The sequence below is a fragment of the Cricetulus griseus genome, chromosome 2 (genome assembly GCF_003668045.3).
Source record: "Cricetulus griseus strain 17A/GY chromosome 2, alternate assembly CriGri-PICRH-1.0, whole genome shotgun sequence".
NCBI classification, from domain to species: domain Eukaryota; kingdom Metazoa; phylum Chordata; class Mammalia; order Rodentia; family Cricetidae; genus Cricetulus; species Cricetulus griseus.
Genome location: NC_048595.1, coordinates 313,167,999 through 313,191,597, shown reverse-complemented (window position 1 = coordinate 313,191,597; position 23,599 = coordinate 313,167,999). Strand labels below are relative to the sequence as shown.

General features: G+C 38.9%; 1 protein-coding gene across 2 annotated transcripts in view; it reads right to left on the bottom strand.

Annotated features, from left to right (window-relative positions):
• Positions 1-23,599, bottom strand: part of Ap3b1 (adaptor related protein complex 3 subunit beta 1) — a 211,795-nt gene that overhangs the window by 33,731 nt on the left and 154,465 nt on the right. For both annotated transcript variants that reach the window (XR_004768511.1, XM_027401711.2), the window contains exon 23: positions 2,233-2,464. Coding sequence is in view for 1 of the 2 variants with exons in the window: in XM_027401711.2 (XP_027257512.1) it covers positions 2,233-2,464 (232 nt within the window). In the remaining variant the exon portion in view is untranslated. The remainder of the gene's footprint in view (positions 1-2,232; positions 2,465-23,599) is intronic.

The following is a 23,599-nucleotide window of genomic DNA, read 5'->3' as shown; positions in this document are numbered from 1 at the left end:
AATTTTTAAACTAGGTAAAAAGGGCTAGATTGAAAGCTGTTAAAAAAAATCACAAATTGGTATATTCTGTGATTCCTTAGCAATATATCTAATTTGCAAAATAATCTGATAAAAATTAGGATACTGTGTACTATTTAAATTCTCTTAATTATCAAAGCATAAAATTCTGGCATTTGGTGAGGTTTGAATAAACTAACTCCACATCACCCTGTTGTTTAGGAAAGTCTACTAGACTTTCATTAGAAACCATTATTTCCCTTGTAAAAATATCACACATACAAAGTATGATGCTATTTACAAAATGCCTCATGGGAAGTCCCACAATGCCAGGGTCAGATGGAGAAAACAGAATAGTTATGTGCAACAGAGTAAGGAAGAAAAGTCATTGACTTTGTCCTGGGCCAAGGGCTTTACTCCCAGAAAATGTCAGAAAACAAAGCTGATACTTCAAGGCCACAGTGACAGAAATCTACATCCCTTTTTGTTTCTGTTAGATACAGTCTGAATAGCTCAGAACACCCTCCTGTAGCTGAAGGTGATTTTGAATGCCTGACCTTCTTGCTTCCACCTCCTGCTGGGGTCATACCCAGGGCCTCATGTACACCCCAGACAGTCATATCATACCTAGGGCCTCATGTACACCACAGACTGTCACATCATACCAGGGCCTCATGTACACCCCAGATTATCACATCATACTCAGGTCCACATGTACACCCCAGATTGTCACATCATACCTAGGGCCTCATGTACACCCCAGATTGTCACATCATACCCAGGGCCTAATGTACACCCCAGATTGTCACATCATACTCAGGTCCTTATATATACCCCAGACTGTGCTGATATCATGCTTGTACAAATAAAGCCTGTCTCGGGGTCAGAGAACATAGCTTGCCATTAGCTAACCATAGAGGTCCAGAGGTCTGTACAGACAGACAGGAAGTGAGGTAGCTGGGCAGAAACAGAATATAAGCAGGAAGAAACAGGAAATCACTCCTTTGTCTGCTGAGACGCTAAGGAGGTAAGGTGTGTTGTGGCTTGCTCCTTCTCTCTGATCTCTCAGCATCTTCCTCTATATCTGACTTCGGTTTTTTTATTATCTGGACCAATTAAGAGCTCTGTTTACACCAGACAGTCACATCATACCTAGGGCCTCACATATACCTTAGACCATTACAAACACACATCATCAATAGAGATTAAGGCTGAAGCTCCTCCCAACTACACCTTTGGAATTGTTTTCACTCATACAAACTAAATATTTTAAGAAAATACTTAAAAATGGCTAGGGGTACAATAGATGCCTAGATGCCTCTCTGATGGGCATCTAGGAAGTACATGCTGTGTGGGAGGCAATCAGGATCCAGTGGCACATGCCTCCTGCATGCAGGAGGCCACCACTGCTTGCTGTACACAGAGACAGGGGCCACCACTGCCTGCTGCATGCAGAGACGAGGTCCACCACTGCTGTATCATATGCATTATTGTAAGAAAACTGAGGTTTCCCCTTTCTGTTTTTGAGCATGAAAACATCTTGATTCTTAAATGGCAGTAACAGGTTAAAGATATTTAAAAGCACAATAAATACAATCACACACCACAGGGTCCTCTATACCCTATGCATGAATAGGAAGACAATAAAACAGTATTCATCTGTGTTCCCTTTACTTTTCAGTTTATGGAATATAAAAGGAATCAGGATAGGGTCTTGAATTATGAGAGGTACTATATTCAAAAAGGCAGACTGATTTTCCTGTTTTTAATACAAAATAAGCTATCTAAAATGAAGTGAGAAAGAAAGATGAGCAGGAGAGGTGAGAGAAGGTGATGCAGATAGGAGAGAGAGATGGAGATTTTGATTCCTCAGACCCATCCTCTCATTACTACTGGGGTTATGACTGCTGGAACCTGATTCAGTAAGGGCAAAGAAACATATTTCTCTTACATGATAAATTCAAAGAAAAGGAAAATGGCTGGAAATATAGCCTAGGATCCTGGGGAAGGAACACACACACACACACACACACACACACACACACACACACACACACACTCCTGGGGAAGGAACACACACACACACACACACACACACACACACACACACACACACACACACACACACGGCACTCTCACAGTAAAATAATGCTGTATTCTATCTTTCTCTGAGACTATCTGTTCTATAAATGAAAACATTTAGTTACCAAGTTTCAAAAGAGAATTAGTATTTACCTATTGGATGAAAAACATGCATTTGCATGCCTACGGGAAGCTTCTTTTCCCCTATGTGGATATTTTCTATCTTTCGATCAGAAGTATTTTTCAGTGTTATTTGTACAGAGACCATCTTGTCACCGAAAATGCAAGGCTGTCTTGGGAAGCAGTACCAGGCGGCCAGTCCTTTCCCACTCATTCTGTGAAGCAGCTCATGTGTTTTTGTTGGCACAAAGACAGGTGTACTGACCTACGCACATGGGAGGAAGAAAGGGTGACAGTTATTACTTCTTTTGGAAAACAAGACAATATTTATGACATATGGTTGTCCTAAGTTATTATACAAAACACAGGACCAAACTTTAAAAGATACCACACATAGACACTAGTCAGAATGATGTAAAATTACAAAGTAAATGCCTTCAAAGTAGTATTGAAACTTTATTCTACTCTGCAGGTAAATATTAAAATATTTTTAATAATATGCAACAAAAGCAACCCCATCATATATATTTTTGGGAGGAGGAAGACAGGGTCTCACTATATAACCTAGGTGAGCCTCCATCTTGGGATCCTCTGGGATCCAGCTGGATGACAGAAGTAGGTCTCATGCTTTGCATATGTAAATATTTTCCTTTTACAAACAGTATATGAGCTTTGTTTTTACTTTTTACCCTAAACATTCCATACATGGCCCTCCTGATAACTTTATAATTAGTTTTGATAGTTTTTCAGTTGGTGTTCTTGGATGTTTCAACCACATGGCATCCCTGCCAATAATGAACATCATGTGCCTTGCTTCTCAGTTCTGACTCCTTAACTTAATCTACAGGTTCTTCTGCAGTCTGTGATCCTTCAGCCTCAACCTCTTGAGTCCTGGGATTATGGCATTCACTGTCATGTGTGGTCAACCAGGAACATTTTTTCCCTTTGAACTTCGTCCACTATGAACTTCGGCTTAAGGTGGCTTCATCCTTTGTTTTACTGGTTAAAATGCTCTTTCCTATTGTGATGATTAATCTTCACATAACTGGAGGGGATTAAGTCACCTAGCAGACACACGCTGAGGAAGGAAAACCTACCCTGCAGGAGTTGAATGCTACACATCCCTGCTGCCATGCTTCCCACCACAATGGACTATGTCTGCTCTTACACCATGAGCCAGAGATCCCTGGTCTTCTAAAATGTTTCTGTCTAGTGTTTTGTCACAGTACCAAGAAAAATAACTCTGCTTTGAGATCAGGTAATCTTCATTTAAATTCCTTGGGTACTTTATTGGGTAATCATCTCTTTGTACCTCCACTGAACATCTGAGTTTAAATTCTTTCCTTTACTGTATTTTAATTGAAATCACAAACAGCAAGTGTCAGAGAGAGAGAGAGAGAGAGAGAGAGAGAGAGAGAGAGAGAGAGAGAAGCTATCTACTACAAAACCACAGACAGCAATCTTTCCTTTGAAAATTTAAGCACTGCAGCACACCAGGCTTGCTACAAATAACTGATGACAATAAATAACTTAATAATTTTACATTCAATGAAAGTATCATACATATGAAATGATAAATTGCCTACTATATATCATTAAAACAGTATTCCATAAAAGATCAGCTAGTATCAGAATTTAAAGTAACTGTTGTAAAATTCTGTAAATTTATTTGCAACATATATTTTAAAAAAACCAGCTGCTTAGATCTTAAATTTTGTTCAGAATAGAGAAACTGGCCTCTTCCACTTAGGCTTTCTGATGGCAATAATAAATGTTCTACTATTAGTTTTACTTTGGTTTTCTGCAGTGCTAAGGATCAAACACGACCTCAAAAGTGCCAGGCAAGCACTGGCGTCTAAGTTTCTACGAGACTCCCTTTCTCTTAGGCTCAATGATATGCACCTCTAAACACAACTGTGGAGTGTAAGATAATAAGGTCACAAGCCTGGGGTCTTCCTGTGGAACACAGCAAGACCCTGTCTCAAAAGTATTTTTAAAATTTTTAATAATTTAAATGTTGCTCCACGTTTTCAGAACCTGTTTAGCACAGACCCAAACAGCAATGCTCAGTGTAAATACACTCCAAGCTCAGTATAAACACACTCCAAGCTAGAATGGTGACTGGAACAAGGGAGTGTTCATATGTACATCGGGTTCAGAGACACTACTGAAGTTATAACAACCAACCTAAACACAAGCCCTCAGCTGATGAGTGGTATGTACATGTTGACTCTCTAATTAGATAGCAAGCATGCCTGAGCCTGAGCAGGTCACTTTTGACCTATATCATGTCTGAGATGCACCTATCATCAAGTCAGGGGATGCTGATGTAGGAAGTTTCTCTTTTCTGGAAACCCATAAACTCTGGCCTGCACACAGCATGGGGAACACAAACACAATGCAGAAAGGAAGGTGACTTGAAGGCTAGAGGAGCAAGAGTGCTGTCGTTTGCAGCTTGCATCCCATCCTGAAGGCCCCATGTTAAAGGCAAGGTCATCAGTTTGGCACTATGGGAAGGGTTCGATATCTTTAAGAGTGGGGCCTATTTCAAGGTTTAAGTCATTGAGAGCATGTATTGTAGTTTTAGCAGTCATCTTTCTTTGGACCCCAGGGCTATCTCTCCATAGATAAGGATGAGTCATCTCAGGGCTTTCTAAGAAGGACACCATTATTTCAAACACAAAGCAGCCATTAATATCACTCATTCATTCTCGCTTTCATCTCACATTTATTGATGGACTTTGCTAATGATACTCTAAAACAAAGTATTTCAGAGAACCGAGGAAACCAATCAGTGTGATAAGTGCCACAGCACAGGTAGGCTAGGTGGCTTCAGAGCAGGCAGAGATGACATCATAGGGGAGATGACAGAACTGGGCTACTTGAGTGAATTAAGTAAATCATACCAGTGCTCTCTGCTTCTACTGTTGCCACCCTCTTCTGAGCCCCCGCCACCACTATCTGTAGTATTCTGGTAGCTGTCTAATCAGTCTAGTGGCTCCTGTTTATGCATTCTACCAAACAGGCACTATGTTCAGTATATTTGAACACAGTGGCCAGAACCAATCCATTATGATAAGGTAGCATTGTATCCAGTTTAATGGAGAGTAAGAGTAAATACTCTTTACAAAAAAACCCAAAGCTTCAAGGTCCCTGTTGACTGCATTTCCTACTACTCTTAACACCATTGCTCACTCTATTCCAGTCCATCTACCATGATTCCTTGCTCCTTTAACACAACAGCCACACAGCCATACTTCTACCATATGCCCTTGGTATTTATAATTTGCTTTGCTTGGAATGTACTTTCTCTATATATCCACCTGACTCAGTTGTGATACATCTTTGCTCCAATGTTACCTTCCTAATTTAATAAAACTTCTATCCCCCATATTCTCCCTTATATTTTCCCATTGTCACTTAATACTATGTCCCGTCCCTCCCACTTGCTTTATTTTGATACAAGATCTCTAAGTATCCCTGGAAGGCCTGGGATGTACTTTGTAGACCAGACTGACCTAGAACTTATAGAGATCTACCTGCCTCTGCTTCCAGAGTACTGGTACTAAATGTGTGGACCACAAGTACAGCATAGTTATAACACAATACATAATTTACCTAGTATATTTATTATTTGGCTTCCTAGTCACTCCTTACTTTAAAACATATTTTTTTTTTCCATTTTCAGAACTCAAATCATAATTTCATCATTTTAAATATAACAAAATTTCTACCTCCAGTGTTGGTTCTAACTATACTTTATTTAATGCTAAGTGTTAAAATACAGCATTTTCTAAAAATATCACAGGCTTACTGGGGCACACTGTGGTGATAAGTGGAGAATCGTTAGCATCAACATTTATTAGTTTTAGGAAATGATTTAAGATTTCTATTATATGTAATTTCTAATATATATGTGGAACTACAAACAAAAGAAAAAGACTACTTCTAAAGGTGTACACAAAGAAAAATTTATTGATGAGAAGGAGTTCTATGAAACAAACATTAGAAACATCTAGATTCAGGTTAAAAAATGATTTTAATAAAATCTGTACCACCCAAGACAGAATGAAAAATAATGCTTAAAAACACTATTTTTTAAATGATTTATTTTTATTTTATGCACTGGTGTTTTACCTGCATGTATGTCTGAGTGAGGGTGTCAGATCCCCTGAAAAATGGAGGTACAGACAGTTGTGAGTTGCTATGTGGGTGTGGGGAACTGAATCTGGGTCCTTTGGAGGAGTAGTCATCTATCCGGCCCCAAAACACTAGTCCTAATTTTGTGATAACAAACATTCTAGAAGCTAAAAGCTTGCTCAGATGACGCTGATGACACAGATGACACAGCCATCCTTACAAGGATTCCTGAGGAGGTAATTAGTTCACCAGCTGTAGTGACACCACAATAAAAAACCTCCCACAGAGGGAGGAGAACAAAAGCGTAAGTATCAGTGAGATGATCCCCTACAAATCTCTCCTTAGCACATGTTTAAATAATAAAAGTCGTGTGTGTACCTTTGGATGGTTTATGAAAATAAGCAATCAATTCTGCAGCCACAACATTATTTCTAAAGGAAATCTATGTGACTCATGACGCCTGTAGATACACAGAGACAAAGCACACATATTTTATCAGTTTATTACAGTAAGCAAATAAGCGTGGAGTGAGAGAGCACATAACTGTCGACTTAGTGCTTCCTGAAACATTTATAAGAGCTGTTATCTCCCTAATAACAGACAGACAGCGTGCGATTTTAGAGAGGAGAAAAGCTTCATATTTTTTAACACTTCACTAAAAAGTAACTGAAGAGTGTAAAATGAAAAATACTCTGTGCAGTTAGCAGGTAATGGACCATATTATCAGCTCAAGTTAGATTTATAGGATACAAACTAGTCACTAATAGTTATTTTATGACATAGCATGTCTGCTTTTTCTTGAGATTATTAAGATTAAAGTTGTAAAACTTATTTTGAACATAGCTGTTCAAAATGATTGAATTATAAAATTTGAAATGAGACTTGAAAAATAAAACACAGAGTATCAAGTGAGTGGCTTCTCCCAAGCCTCCTTCAGCAGCCGCATTACTATTTCAGAGATGACATCTCCACATAAAGCTTTATGAAAACCATGTTTTCCAACCTTTTATGCTTTAATCGTATTTAGTTACACAATCATCTTTAAGTATTATCAATCTGTTCTGTCTTTAAATTTCAAAAAAATGAACAGCTGCAATATATAAACTGCTCTCTTTGTGTCTTGTTTTGTTTGGCTTATTTTATAGCAGTGCCTATTTAGATATGATTTACAAAAGTGACGAGGTAAGGAAGAGGCTGTAAACAGAGGTAAGCTGCTTCTTTTAAATTAGTGCTTTTTAAACCAATGTATGTTTCAATTGTTAAGAGTTACAAGGCAGAAAGACTCAATACTGTCTAATTTACCTAGTAAATGTAGAAAGCGAGCCCATTGTGTCTCCAGTTCACTACACTGAACTAGTATGGGATTAAAAAAGCAAAGGGCAAATTGGCTTTACCTCTACCTGGAAGCACAGATCCAAAGAAATGTATTAAACCTTCTAGAGTGTTACTTTAAATAAATGGTTTGTTATCTTAAGAATAACTCTTACTTATGTATATAAACCTGACTATTGTAGACAATAATTGTGATAACTTCTAGTATTTTGAGTAAGGAGCATAGATTATGAAAATTTCAAGACTTCCTTACTTATTTTTGTAATAATCAACACACCTTAAAACTCTGTGTGTTGGGGCTGGAGACAGAGAGCAATGGTCAAGAGCACTTATTATTCCTGCAGGATACCTGGACTGGCTTCCCCGCATCTACACCCTGTCTCACACCATCTATGTAACTCAGCTCCAGGGCAGCCAATGCCCTATTCTGACCTCTGTGTACCACCAGGCATGCATGTGGCACACAGACATACAATCGAGCAAAAGTCTAATATACATAAATAATAATAATAATAATAATAATAATAATAATAATAATAAAATTCATTTGCAAGCAGATCTGAACACAGTATGTACACTTAATGTATTAATTAATATATGTATGCCAGAAAATGGGGACCAGAAAGCAATGCCTATTTTTGTGTAGTCTGCGCACTAAGAGTGGTTTTAACATTTTTAAATGGCAGTGAAACTATAATATTTTTATGATATTAAAATATGTAAAACACATTTTTAGTTTCTAAAATATTTATTGGAACAGACACTTACTCATTTTTATACCCTCTCTTTCCAAGGCTACTTTTGTACCATGATTGAGTGGCATCACTGGGTGGATATTCACTATTTAGCCCTCTTTACAAAAAAACCTGGGGCTGAAGAAACTCAGTATAGAGCACTTGCCTACCATGTACAAGGCCCTGTGGCTCCATTCCTAACACCACTAATAGTTTTCTGGTCCTACATGTAGAAAGTGTCAGTTTGCACTGATTTTGTAATGTAGAAGGAATTACTTGACAACATTTTATTCTTTCCCTCCCAATCACAAGGTTTCTATCAGCATGTTTAATTAAAAAAAATCTGGTTAGTACAGTCTTGGTTATAGGTTTGTGTACAGACGTCATTGTCCTGAGGTATGTTCAATCTACTCCTAACATCTTCAGGACTTCAGCATGGCGAACTTGGTCAAATGCCTTTTCTGCATCAATTGAGATTATGCTTTAAATTTCTTGATCTATGTACTGTGAACCAACCTTGCACCTCTAGGATGAAGCTCACTTGTCTATGCTATATGATCTTGTTATTGTGTTTCTGAACACAATATATTTGGGTCTGCAAATATTTTGTTGAGAGATTCTGAATCTATGTTAATCAGAGAAATTGGTCTATAGTTTTTGTTGTTGTTTTGGGTTTTTTTTGTTGTTGTTCTTTCTTTACCTATTTTTGGTATCAGGATAACAGTGGTTTTGTTGAATGAATTTTTTAGTGCTTCTTCATCTTCTATTTTATGGAGTAAATTAAGAAGAACTTTTACGAAATCTTTCTTGAAGTTTGTTAAGAATTCAGCAGTTAGTCTGGACCTGGGCTTTTCCTTGTTGGGAAACTTGGTAACAGCTTCAATCTCATTACCTGTAATGGGTCTGTTTAAGTTATTTATAACTTTTGGCTTTAATTTTGGTCAGTTATATGGCTTGAGATACCTCCAGCTATGTTGTTATCCCTTAGCATTGCTTTGGCTATTCATGGTCTTTTGTGATTCCATTGAAATTATTGGATTTTTTTTCTAGAACTATAAAATATGTCACTGGGATTTTACTAGGCACTGCATTAAATCTGTAGATTGATCCTGGTAATACAGCCATTTTCACAATACTAATTCTGTCAATAAGGAACATATATGCTCTTTCCATCTTCTACAATCTTCTTTGAGCTCCCTTTCTGTGTCTTCAAATTTTCATGGTAGAGGTATTTCAAGTCTTGGTTAAGTTTATTCTGAGGTACTTAATTTTGGATGGGAACTACCATGCATAGGATTTTTTTTTTTTTCACAATTTCTTTCTCTGAGAGTACACTGTTGGTATATAGGAAGGTTGCTATATTGTTGACTCATGTATCCTGAAACTTTACTGTGTATATTAGAGGTAAGAGTTTCCTAGTACTCTATAGTCTTATGTCACCACAAATGATAGTCTGAATTATTCCTTTGTTATTTTACTTCTCTTATGTCTTTCTTTTGCTTAATTGCTATGAGCACTATATGGGGTAAGTGAGGAAAAAGTAGACATCCTTGTCTCATTCTTGATTTTAGAGGAAATGCCAGGAGTTTGTGTCTATTTTTTATTTTTTGATTTTCATTGTTTTCTTGCCCATTCTATATGATGTTATTTTAGTGTGTCAACCTGATCTTAGACTCCTTCTATTCCCATAAGCCCCAATAAAAATGCTTCCCTTAAAAGTAGGGCTTCTACTTCCTCTTATGGTAGGTGGGAACTGACACAGAGACCTACAACTGGATAATGTGTAGAACACTCAGTCCTAAACAGGAAGTCTCCATTAAACCCCTCCCCTCAGGACTCAGAGAACTCTGCAGAAGAGGAGGTGGAAAGAGTGTAAGAGCCAGAGGGAATGGAGGATTCCAAGGATACCATGTCTTCCAGATACCACAGACTGATGCATATATGAACTCACAAAGACTATGACAGCATGCACAGGGCCTACACAAGTTCAAAGGCCAGCAGTTAGAGAGGGAAGTGGACTCGATTTTCCATCACTAACCAAGAAGATGCCTCCAGCTAACAACTTGTCGCAAATGAAAGCCTAGTTTTCTGCAATGGAGTCTGACTGGGTATATTAATCACACATAAAGTTAGACCCTAGGGCTAACACAAAACAAACCCAGTGGTATTTTTGTAGATTTTTTTTGTCTCATATTGTTTTAATCTTTTTTTGGGGGGGGTCTGTTTTCTAAAGAGAGAAAGGAGGTGTGGAGTTGGATGGACATGGAGCATCTAGGAGATAAGAGAAGGGAAACCATGATTGGAATGTATCATAAGAAAACAATTTATTTTCAATTAAAATAAAAGAAAGGACTTTGAAAGCAAGATATATCAAGCCCTTGGACATTAGAAAAGATCCTCAAGTTCTATGACCTTGATGCTCAGCAAAATGGAGACACTGGCACTGATATCTATCTACCTTTCAGGGTTGTTTTAAATTTAGACTAATGTAAAATAAAATCTGAAGAAACAAAGGGGCTGAGGAACATGCAAGTTACAAGCAAGGCAACGAGTTACACTTCTGAGCTAAAATTAAACAGTGTGCCTGAAGTTCAGTCCACATGAGGTCAGAATCCAGCACATCACAGGCTGTGTGGTTACAAGGGCACAGACAAGGAGGTTTCCTAGGACAATGGAAGGCTGGTAAGACCATGTGTGAGAAGTCACAGTCCTTATTGATGTGAGTAGGAATCTAAGGATTATTGGGTAAGGGAGGGAAGAAGGCATGGGAAGATAGTTTTATATAAGGAAGGGATATTAGGGTGACAATGGATTGGCTTGGATTCCAGGCTAGACTACAGTAGAGAAGCTTTCAGACTATGTCAGGGGAACTGGGAATTGTGCTATGTATTTCATAGACAGCCTCTAAGGCTGGCTCGGCCTCTTTGCACTCAACTGAACTCTTAAGTTAGGGAATATGGGTCTCCTCTCATCCAGATAAAAGTCTAAGAAGCAGGAAACAGTATCTCAGACAATGTACATGGGTATGTTAATTTGAAATAATAGACCCAGGATACTTTATTCAGTCTGACAGAACAGACTGTAAAGGGTACCTTCTACAACACATGTGCCAGTCTTGGGTACCAAGGCTACTGTGAAATCCCTGACAGCGAGCAAGGATGGAGAAATGGGTTCTGAGAGATCACAAGACAGAAATAGAGACATAGACAAGCATTTACACACTCATATGTAGTTTTCCTGATCTGTGTATGAACATTTAAAATCTCTCACTGACAGAGAACTTGATTTACAGTATAGGCACATAAGGTTCTTTGGAGTCCAAGTGTGTGGAGCACAGCCACTGATGACCTGCACCCCTATTCATATTTATATTACTTTATTTTGCTTTGTTAAATGCTTTCATTAACTATTGGAGAATTTCATACATTGTAATTTGAAAATATCACCCACTTCCCTCAACTGCCAGATTCTCTCAAACATCCATATCTACCCAACATTATTCTCATTCATATATCCCACGCCTACCCAAGTGCAGCCTGTGCTGTCCACCTACTCCTGGACATGAAGCCTGCCTCCAAGTGTAGTCAACCTACCAGGAGTCAGTCACATCATTAAATAAAACTGACTTCCCCTCACCCAGCATCAGTCAAGGTCAATAGATTCTCAACTACAGTGGGAGCTTGTTTCCACTTCTCCTCCATGCTGAGACTTTTGTCTGGTTTGAGCTTACACAAGTCTTGAGCATGCTGTCAAGACTGCTCAGAGCTCGTATGTGCATCTGTCCTGTTGTATCCACAAACTCCTGTTTCCTTGAAGTCATTCATCACCTGTGGCTCTTACAATCTTTCTATACCACCTTCTGTGATGATCCCAGAGCCTTGAGGGGAGGAGATACACATGTCTCATTTAGGACTGTGCACCCCAAAATCTATGCCTACTGACCAGTTATGGGACTCTGTGTTAACTGCCATCTACAACAACTTCTGCATGTGTACCTTCAGAATTTCAGTGGCAGAATGTTACTTTTATGCTAATTAAAAATATTAAATCTTAGTATTTGGGCACCTTAGAAGACCAAGTCAGAATACCACTATTAATAAGAATGTGCTGGGGTGGTGATACATGCCTATAATCCTAGCACTTGAGAGGCAGACACATGCAGACCACTGTGAGTTAAAGGCCAGCCTTGTCTACAAAACAAATTCCAGACCAACCAGAATTATACAGTGAGATCCTGCTAAACGTAAACAAACAACAAACAAATGAATAAATAAGTAATGAAGTGAAGGTAACCAGGATCGTGGGTAGAGCTTGGGTATTAACTGTGAAGCCAAGCATCGTAACTCCCCTAGGCTTCTCTATCTTTCTCCACTACAAAATGGGGCTAATTCTACATATCCTGTCTGCTTCATCTAGTTATTATGAAGGCCGAATGAGACAGTATATGTGTAATTGATTTTTAAGCTCCACAAAGTTCAATAAATGGTATTTGGGGGATTATTAGTAAACTGAGTTTTCAGTCAATGTTGAAACAGCAATCTGTCAGATGACAAAGGGTCACCAGGTTAAAAGTACACATCAAAAAAGCTGAATCATCATTGGAAAAAGGCTTTTATAACAATATTGCTGTATTTATTGATAGTGCCATCCAAAGGCCTTTAAAAAAGCAATCCCTTCCCCCATGTCCTTTTCCCCTCTCAGTCAGTAGTGGCTGAAGAGACTGTCTCTAAAAGGTTTCTAAATGATGTTGATGTTAAAATATATAGGATCACCATTTAACAGCCTTTTAAAGAGCAGTCCCTGTACCATCTTTGTTAACAACAGAGGGAGGTAGGGACTATTTTTTCAAAGGCTTTTAGAGGATGTTGTTAAAAGAATATATAGTGACATCATTTAAAAGCCTTTTAAATAACAGCCCTCCTTCCCTCCCAATTGTAATGCCCTTGGCTTTCATTTATTTTGTACTACGAGCTGAAAATGGACAAGCCAACAGATCACTGACTATAGCAGCATTTGTGGACAGAGGCTGATGCATTGCTTTTAAAGAGGCTGATGTCCAGAAATAAATCCAACTCTTCAAGAGCAAAGTTCCATGTCTATACAGGACATTGCCCATCCACCTGATCACTGAGCAGTGCTCTTTGATGGTTTTCTCTGCAAGCTTTCTGGATAAGTTACCATACAAACAGGAACAGAGTTGAAGCCAAATCAGTCCGAAAATTCCAAGTGCAAGGATAAAACCCTGCTTCACAGCTCCCTGTCTGTCCATCTAAGGCTAACCCAACAAAGCTCAGCTCCTATTGTTGCTTCGAGTACCCAACTTCTGCCCATTGGTCCCTACTTTAAACTCTACCAGGAGACAGCAGTGCGCATGCAGGGTTATTTGCCATACTAGTATGAAGAGGGCAGCATGAACTCCATCATTTGGTTCAGAGCATTCAGCCTGACAGTGGCTCTGAGATAGGTCAGCTATGATTAACCCTCTCATATAATAGCACAAAACAGTACGAGCTCAGGGAATACAAGACATGAAATAATTTTACTTTTCATGTTGGGCTAGGCCTTCTCCAAAAAGAATCACTTTATTTTGAGAACAGTGTTTCATAGATTCATAACAACACTTTGATGAAGTTTTTAAAAAAAGGTCTCAAAATGTAGTTTCCCAAGCAGTGTGCCTCAGACTTAGATCTTAGGCCCTCATTTTTTTTTTCCAGTCCTGCACAAAGAATTCACTTTAGTTCTGACTTACTTAAATCACAGTAAACTATCATGTATTTGTCACCTAGTTTTTAAAATAATATTGAGTTAAACACCAAATATTACTGAGAATACAGTGGTCAGCTGAAGCCCAGTGTGTCAATTCAACCCTTCCCACTGCTCCAACTACTGCCATAGGTCTTAATCACACTCCACTTTGACATCATTATTTAATTTAGGTATCATTTAACTTCATGTATAGTCTTATGCCCTGTGTGACTAGCAATGTGCTAAGCCTGAATAACACAATCTCTTTACATGTTTTAGCCTTTTCCCAAACACAAGTAACTTAATTCTCTGATGCCTTAAAAGTACAAATGAGCTAATTATCTAATGGGATAAACTGTTTTTGTCAAAAACTTACTGTAATTCTGAGTGTTGAAATATGTGTTAGCATTTTCTTACACATCAAAAAAGCCCTACCAAGAGGCAAAAACTAATTTGCTCTGAATTTTTCAAAAATTTCTTGAGAGGATCTGCCAGTGGCAATGGCTTGATTAGGCAGGAGACCAGAATCTTCATGGCAAGAACCATCTGAACCTAGGATGGTCTTCACATCACTGTGGCCTATGATGGCTTCCAAGGAATGTGAGCTGTCTCTAGAAGGTCGAAAGGTAGAAGAGGGTAAGGGTAAGAATTCCATCTTTTCTCTACAGCTACAGAAGGAACAGAACCATGCTGATTTTGTTTGTTTATTTGTTTTTGGAAACAGGGTTTCTCTGAACACCCGTGGCTCTTCTGGAACTAACTCTGTAAACCAAGCTGGCCTCAAAGTCAGAGATCTGCCTGCCTCTGCCTCCCAAGTACTGGCATTAAAGGTGTGGGCCACCACTGCCCAGCCTGGTTGTTTAGCTTAAGTCAGTAAGAGCTATTTTGGACCCTTGACTTCAAAGACTATATGATAATAAATCTGTGGGGCTGGAGAGATGGCTCATCAGTTAACAACACTTGATTTTGCAGAAGACCTGGGTTGGGTTCCTAGTACCACTATCTATCTATACCTCTATTTCCAGGGACGATGCCCTCTTATGGCCTCTGCAGGCACTGCACACACGTGGCACACACATATACATGCAGGCAAAACATTCATATATAAACTATAAAAGGACAATAAATTTGCATTGCTTTAAGCCATCAAGTTTGTGGAAATATGTGGCACTAGTAAGAAAACTTTCTTTGAAACCACCCACTGTGGATTCTTGTGTTGTAAATCTACTAGGAAGAAGGTGGGACAAATGAACACAGGAAACTCACTGTGGCAGTGAAATTTGAGAAGGAGCAGTCTCTCCCCTGCAGTGCTTCCTTTCCTGCTGGTGTCAAAAACAATTGCCACAGATACTACTGGGTGTGAATGGCTCTCAGTCTGGGTATCTGTTTGCCAGGAGTTTAGCTTAAAAAAAGATGCTTGCCCCTGCAGCCATCCTTTCATGTTAGTAAGTACCATGATTTGATTGTGATCTTTTTGTGGCTAAGGAACAAATAAAATACCACCCTTCTCAAGTCACTGTATCTTAACCCCCTTCAGGTGGCAGGTATAAATCTTTCTGTTAAAATATGAGTGCAAAATGGGATTACTCTTGGATTAATATTAACAGTAGTAATAGACTCTGGCTAACTATAGAACAAACTCATTTCAATGGGGAAAACAAAATGGAGAGGAACTCTGGGCTGGGCAGGATGAACTGATAATGAGACAGCTGGGATAGAAAGGTGTGGGTAAGTATTAATAAAGCATACTACCCTGAAGAAACTTTTAAAAGGCAACTTTGTTTAGAGACATGGCTTTCTGAAACAGACACAATATAGGGTCTGATGTTTAAGAGGTTCTGTGAATCTCTGCAATCAGGTTCTAATCATCTTGCAGCTGTTTGTGTCTGTCACATATTACAACTGTAGGGATGAGTACCACAGGTGTGCTAGTGAGCACTTAGGCAAAAAGCATCACCAGGTATGCAACAAATACTGTTGGGAAAAAGTGTCAATTTAGTGCCTATTGATCTGACAGAAACCTATCTTGAATGGCAAATGTGTCTTGGTAGAAACACCACATATATAAATGATATTAGAGAAGGCGCGCGCGCGCGCGCGTGTGTGTGTGTGTGTGTGTGTGTGTATACACACACACACATATATATGCTTTTTCCACTGTACAGACTTGGCAGCTCTGGTCCTTCTCCTTCACAGACTTTCCCTCTGAATAAACATCTCTAGCTGAAACTCTGCTTTCCCTTCCAGCTCACGTGATTTCTACTTTCCTAGGATGTAAACATGCCTTGAAAATGCAGCCATGACTTACTCAGTCACAACTTAAGACTGCAATGTACAGAGAGTAGAAGAGTTCATGCACACTCTTGTCTCAAGCCAGGGTTTCACTATATTGCCTAGGCAAAGCCTTGAACTCCAGATCCTCTGGTCTTAGCCCCCACATACCTTGGGTTTCATGTGAGCCTCTGCACCTAGCTTCCTTGCATATTTATTAACAGAATTAATCAGGTTTGAGAGAGGAAACTCATCAAGAAACCTTAATCTCCAAAGTTTTAATTGAAAGCAAGAGAATTCACTGCAGACACACGTGTCAAATCTACAGAGACTACAAAAAACATTAAGCTATATTCTTTCTTCTAACCAATGAATTCTTACAAACTGGGAAGCAAATTTCACATATCCAGGATACATAATTTCCTTGTGTAATCTAACACCTGCTCAGGTCACCACACTGTCTTTGACACAACAGCACCTCTGGCTGAGGACTTAGAAGTAAGACAGAGGCATTAAGCCACATATCCATAAAAACAGACTCCTAAAAGACACACTGGTCTGTCTTAGAATATATATAACCCCATTGAAGATGGGGGTGGGGGTGCGCGGCTGTGTTAGGATTCCTGTGTGCCTATTTACCAAAACACCGATGAGGTGATAACCTTCTCTTAGGTGTGTTTCATTCTTTAAGGAATTAGTTCCAAGGGCTTGCTTTCTAAGGGGAACCTGCCATGCCAGATGCTAATCCCTGATAGTTCTTTTCAATTGTTTTACCTGCAGCCTGTTTAAAATGAGCAATTCAGACTTGGTGAATAGTACTAACTACACGTTCTAGAAAGTGGGGAAACCTTACAAATTCCACCCCAAACCCCATCTCCCCTGAAATAATGTGAGAAAGCTCTGATTCAAATTAAGCATGGTGGAAGGCATAAAAGCTCAGTTGTCAGTGGCTGATCCACATTACACTCTGCTGAGAACGATGCTCTCGGGGTTAAACACTTGCTGCAATTTTGGGAAGTAAAAACAATGGTGATCTGAACATGCTTCTGACACAAAACATGTCTCTGCCACAACACAATGTCTTAACTCAAGTTCACAGTTTGGATCACTACTCTGATCAGCATGGCCCACACAGAGACCTGCAAGAGCTTCCAACTGCATATCACCACACAGCTCAAACCAGTGTTTTATGAAGAGCAACCCCCTTCACAATGACACCACTGGATCCTGAGTAAATAATAATTCATTTCCTAACCTTGACTTCACAGCCTGGCCCTTCTACTTTCCTTCCTTCCTTTTTTTTCCTTCTTCCCAAACAAGTGACAAAGAACATGGAAGCTGATTGAAGGGGTCCATTATGTATCAACTTAAAGAAAGGCAAAGTGATTGATGAGAACAGCAGTCACCTTCAGTGCTGGCTACTGCACCTGTATCCTTTTTGTCAAATGACCTGAAAATCCTGCTGACAGTTTAACATTCAGTACAAGGATGTGCAGTATGGGACTACAGTTCTCAGTATTTTTATTTGCAATGAAGTCTGTAGGGATATAATTTGAAAGCAAAAGTTAAATTTTCTATTTTGAGAAGCTTTATGTCAGCTTACAGTCCCTGATTGCTATTGAATGGCTCTGTAAAACGTCAGCTCTGGTAGGACAGACAGAACAAGATAGCAGTATGCTGGTAACCTGGATGCTGCTAAGCTTTCATTCTCTGCTTGTCATTAGAATCAACACTTAACTCAGCAGCACTCCTTTTGACAACGCTCAATGAACTATAGTGAATTCTACGGCTACCAGACACATTCATGGTTCTCACTCTCTCTCTTTGGGATGGCCAATCTAAAAAAGCAATTGTTAGCTAAAGTAGAAAAGTGAAAATGCAGCATCCTAAAAACATTAACACTTTACCTAAACTGTTTCTCAATAGACTTTGGGATTCACCAGAGACCAAGCAACTATAAAAGTTTGCCCACAAGAAGAACTTCTGATGCTTCCTTGTAGGAGTGAAGGCAGTCAAGCGCTGTTGCTCATAACACTGTGGTTAACAGTGGAGCATGGACAGCCAGCCAAGGCTCAAAAGAAGCCCGGGCTCTGTGTGTGGACACAGCACCATTTCCTCTGGGCATTTATTACCTGTTAAAAACCAATCTTTTGGTGAGTGGCAGTTCAGGGTTTTTGAGAGCAAGCTGCAATATTTCTCCAGGTCTGCAGAGTCATAATTAAAGCTGAACTGAGCGGAATTGGAGAGGGAAGGTCAGCGAGGTGCCGTATGAGAGATGAGGCTGGGCTGATGGGCACCAAATGAACAAATTATGATGGGCCCCACTCAATGTGATGAGGTCAAATGCTTGTTTCTACCCACTGACAGTTCAATTTCCCTGAAATGTCTCCCGGTTCTCTATGAGCTAATTATGAATGAAAAGTTATCAACTGCCCACGCCAAAAGGGGCTTAAATACTATTTTGTGGAGTTCTTAATGTCAAAATATTGTTCAAAACAGCATGCTGTACCACTCCACATACAATTCTTGGGTTAATCTAAATAGCAGGGAACACTATCAATTTTCCTCAGGTTTCCCAGGATGTACACATGGAGCAAATCCTGCAGCACTTGTCAACGTAACAGCAAATAAAAAGATCACCTCAAGCAACCCTACAACTCCTTTCCTCAGGCAGCAGTTGCTCCCAGTTTTGCTATCAGATGACACAAGTCTATCAGTAACACCACTTCTTCCTTTTTCAGGAACCATCTTACCAGATTATAAGCTTCTAGGCATCAATACGTAGATTTGCTCCAGTGTAAGATTTACTACACGGAACCAGCTCAAAAGCAACGGACAAAAACCAAGCTTCAGGAAATCATGCTCCATGGTTTGTATTCTTTATACCTTTAAGCTTGTGTGTCTATAGTTTTTTTTTGCATTCTATGATAGGTGATAACTATATGACAGAATTTAAGACTCAAATAATTAAAAGCAAGTATGTGGACTCAATTGTAATAACATAAAAACAGCTTAAGATAGCAACATATAGTGAGGTCCTACTATGTGCCACCCACTATATGAACCTTTCATAGTAGGATGTATAGCATAGTAACTAAGAGTTTTCTAGCAAGTTACAGCACATATAAAAGCTTGGATCAGTGCCCCAAGGTTAAAGATATACCACACAGAAAGAGAGTAATATGGTCTAGATAAAATATAACACTGAGCTGAGTTTTAAGAAAAATTGCAAAAGATGTAAATATAACGTAACTGAAAATTATGTTGCTTGTCTTTTTTCAAATTAACATCAGAGGAAATGGAGTTTTAGGATGGTCTCTATAAGGAAAATAGGTCCAAAGTATAAAAAGAAGTAGTTGGCAGAGCTGGGCAGGAAAAGAGAATCAATTACAACTCCAGAGAAACCACTGGATATCAAGAGAGTGGAAAACATGTTGCCATCTAAAGACATCATATTTAAATACAGCCTCATACTTTTTGGCAACTTAGAAATACAGTAACTTCCTAGCATTAACCTTTGTTCCCACTGTTGCCAGAATATACTTAGGTAAGCAGTGTCAATTTATATGATTCCTTAAGAAGCATTATTTCATATATTTGTGTTCAGTGATCACAGTTTAATTCATTCATTAAGGGCCCTTTTCTAGAAGTTGATTTTTTTTCTAATTCTTATTGTAATTGCATTGTTCTGATCTTGTGTTATAAAGGCAGCTGCTTGCCTATCATTTGTACTTTCCTCGTTAATCCTGACTCAGTGAATTAACCTTTAATTACAGCCGTTAAAATTGAAATGAGCCTCTTGTCTGGCTGGGGCTGCCCCCTTTCAGTGCAGGATTCTGATGAAAAATTTTAGGGTCAATGAATATGTCCTATGTCATGTCTGATAGCTGCTGAAGATGTGAGGAGGTAAATGTTACCTTAGAAAGATGTGCTCTCAATTTGCAGGAGCTCTCTGTTGACAGGAAAATAAACTCAAAATCATATTTTCAGATTCTGTTTCTTATGATGTATTTTTAAACTAAATTAAGAGGACATGTGAGGAATGCAGAGCATGGGGCATATAATGCATTTAGTCAAATACAGTGCAGTAATTCCCTCTCCAATTTACAGTCTGAAATAGTACGTAAGTGATAAAAGGAATGTGTCAACGAGTACTGTTCTCTTAAAACTTTTTATTTATTTTGTGTGTTTGTGCATGCAAATTGGCCAAGGGACAACTTGAGAGTTGGCATTCTCTCTCTCTCTCTCTCTCTCTCTCTCTCTCTCTCTCTCTCTCTCTCTCTCTCTCTCTCTCTCTCCCCCCATCATGAGTTCTGGGAACTGAACCATCCTGGCAGCCCCAGAGTTCTACTATTTTCCAGATGTGCAATTGGTGGGAATAACTGACTTAGTGATGTCATAACACCGACAGCAGAGCTCTTTAAGCTGACATAATTGGGAATGAGTCCTAGAGCAAGAAGATGACAAGGAGTAATTTCACTGACTTCACATGTGTGAAGTACTTATCTTTCCTGGTAAGTACCAGGGTGGGAAGGCCAGCGCAAAGGCTCTGTCCTATCTTCTAGGGACTCAGACTCCAAGTCTCATTATATTTTCTATATAAAAATCCCTTCCTTTATATGATGTTTGCTGAAGTCAATTGGAATATCTTTAATGTATATAGATTTCCTAACTTCAGAGCTGAAAAGGACCTGAGAAACAATTGTTCCAGTTCCATAATTTCACAGATGAGGTTATGAACTTATTTCAACACTGATGATGGGTTTAAATTTACAAGCTACTGTACCAGATCATAATTCTATCAAATATGCCATATGAATTTACATATTTAAAAATGTATTAGGTAAGATTTCAAATGTACACAAAACAAAGAGGCTAATGTGATAACAACTAGTTCCTCTTCACTGAATTTCAAGTTATTTCCCTTCAGCATCAATACACTATGTGGGTGTCCACACAGGAGACCCTAGGTTGGACCCCCACCACAACAGGGAAGGAGAAGACATGCACCAAACATGGCAGCATCTGCTTAGCCCATCTAACCCAATCTTTTATTTTACTTCTGTGTTATTAAAAAAACAAACTTTAGACATAATTTTATCAACAAGCTTGGTTTGTATTAAAAAAAAAAAACAGCCCGAAGAAACCTTAAAATACTGTATTTCACACCCCAACCAGAACCCACTTCCTTAATTTATTCTTTAACCAGTGGCATTCACGTTTCTTTGGCCACACACCCTCATGCAGCTGCCTTGCTTGAATGGCCCAGGAGGACGTACACATGGTACATGGCTCTCTCTATCTCAAGCTTTCTCCACATGCAGTTCTGGAATAGTTGTTTCTTTGAGCCATAGTGTTTAGTGCTACTCTAACATTCTGGGGAGATATTTATAAACCCAGTAATGTAGAACAGCTGCAAACCTAGAGAAATAACCCAGATTGATAGGATTATAAAAGATGGATGTAATTACATTCCTGAATGGTTTGAATAACAGTGTGTCTGATCTATTCCAAGATAAGTGGTTTTTACTTTTCTTTGATATTAGGGTCATATACCGTACTTATCTATTTTTACTTCATGCTCTCTTATCTCTGGTAATAAATTAATTTCTTGTGTTAGTTGGGAATGTACCCTATAGCTGAATTCATTTTATCTTTCTTGGAAAGGAAACAAAGTCTTTATGAATATTACAATAATATTTTTCAGGCTTTCATGTTAAAAGATTTAACACCATTAAATAAGATTTATTTATTTTTCTTCCTGTGCTGTATATTTAGAAAACAAATTTAACATGCTTTTAAAGAGAACAGTGGTAACAGAAAGTTAACCTGACTGGCACACAAGCGATTTAACATGTGACTGGCCAATGCACAGTCACCTTTGACGCAAAGGGAGAATAAGAATTCTTCACTGCAAATGGCAAAATTCAACAGAAGCAGTAAGACCCAAAGGGTTACCGCTGACAGTCATACAAAATGCCAACAGTTTTAGGAATAGAGAATAAATCTACCAGAAAGGACATTCTCTTGTGAACAAATTACATTTTAAAGTCCCTCCCATTTCCTACTATAGTGCATGTAGTTATAAGAAGGAAGAACCAAAATTATAATCTTAAGAAAGCAGCAGGAGATGAGCAGTGTACCTTGTCAGCCCTGGCAATGATGACCTACAGCCAAGCAAAGAGAATGGCAGAAAAGAGGGAGAAAGGCCATGGCTTTCATTATTTTCAACTCTTCCATCCTTTCTCTTTGCAGATGTGTGTGTCCTTTGTGCTCTGTATTCACTAGTAACTATAATTAGCAGTTCAGTGGACTTCTCATTGGGGAGAACCCTATTGTCATACAAAGCAATAGGAGTATTCTTTACCATTTAAGACTTAACCTAGATTGTTTTGTGTGTATGTGTATGTGTGTGTGTGTGTATGGTGTGTGTGTCTGTGTGTATGTGTGTGTGTGTGTGTATGTGGTATGTGTGTGTGGTGTGTGTGTGTGAATGGTGTGTGTGTATTGTGCATGTGTGTATGGTGTGTGTGTGTGTGTGTGTGTGTGTGTGTGTGTGTGGAGTATGTGGTGTGAGTGTGTGCATGGGTGTGTGTGTGTATGGTGTGTGTGTGTGAATGGTGTGTGTGTATTGTGCATGTGTGTATGGGGTGTTGTGTGTGTGTGTGTGTGTGTGTGTGTGTGTGTGTGTGTGTGTGTGTGTGTGTGTGTGTGGTGCTCAGGGAGCAAAGGCAACTGCAGCTGAGGCTGATGGGCCCAAGTTGTATCTGCAAGACTCACATAGTAAGAGAGAACAAGTTGTCCTCTGACCTTCACCCATAATAATGTAATTTTTTAAATAAAAGACTTAAATTGACATGTGTTTGTTTAAACCAATTAAAATATTTTACAAAAATATCTGCAACTCAAAATCAATTCTAATCATTTTCCCTGTTCAAAAGCAGCTCTCTGTGTATCCAGAGGGACAAGAAATGAATGGGACTGAGATGCATGATGTGAAAGACACAAAGAATAAATAAAAAGAAAGTTTAAAAAAAGTTGCTCCCTTTATAACCTAGAAAAGGAACAGATGAGAATGGCTTCTGGTGACAATGGAGCCTCTAAGTAGATCAAGGAAAAAACACCAGGCCATAGCATGGCACACCTTCAAGTTTAACTGCAAAATTAAATCTGTTCCC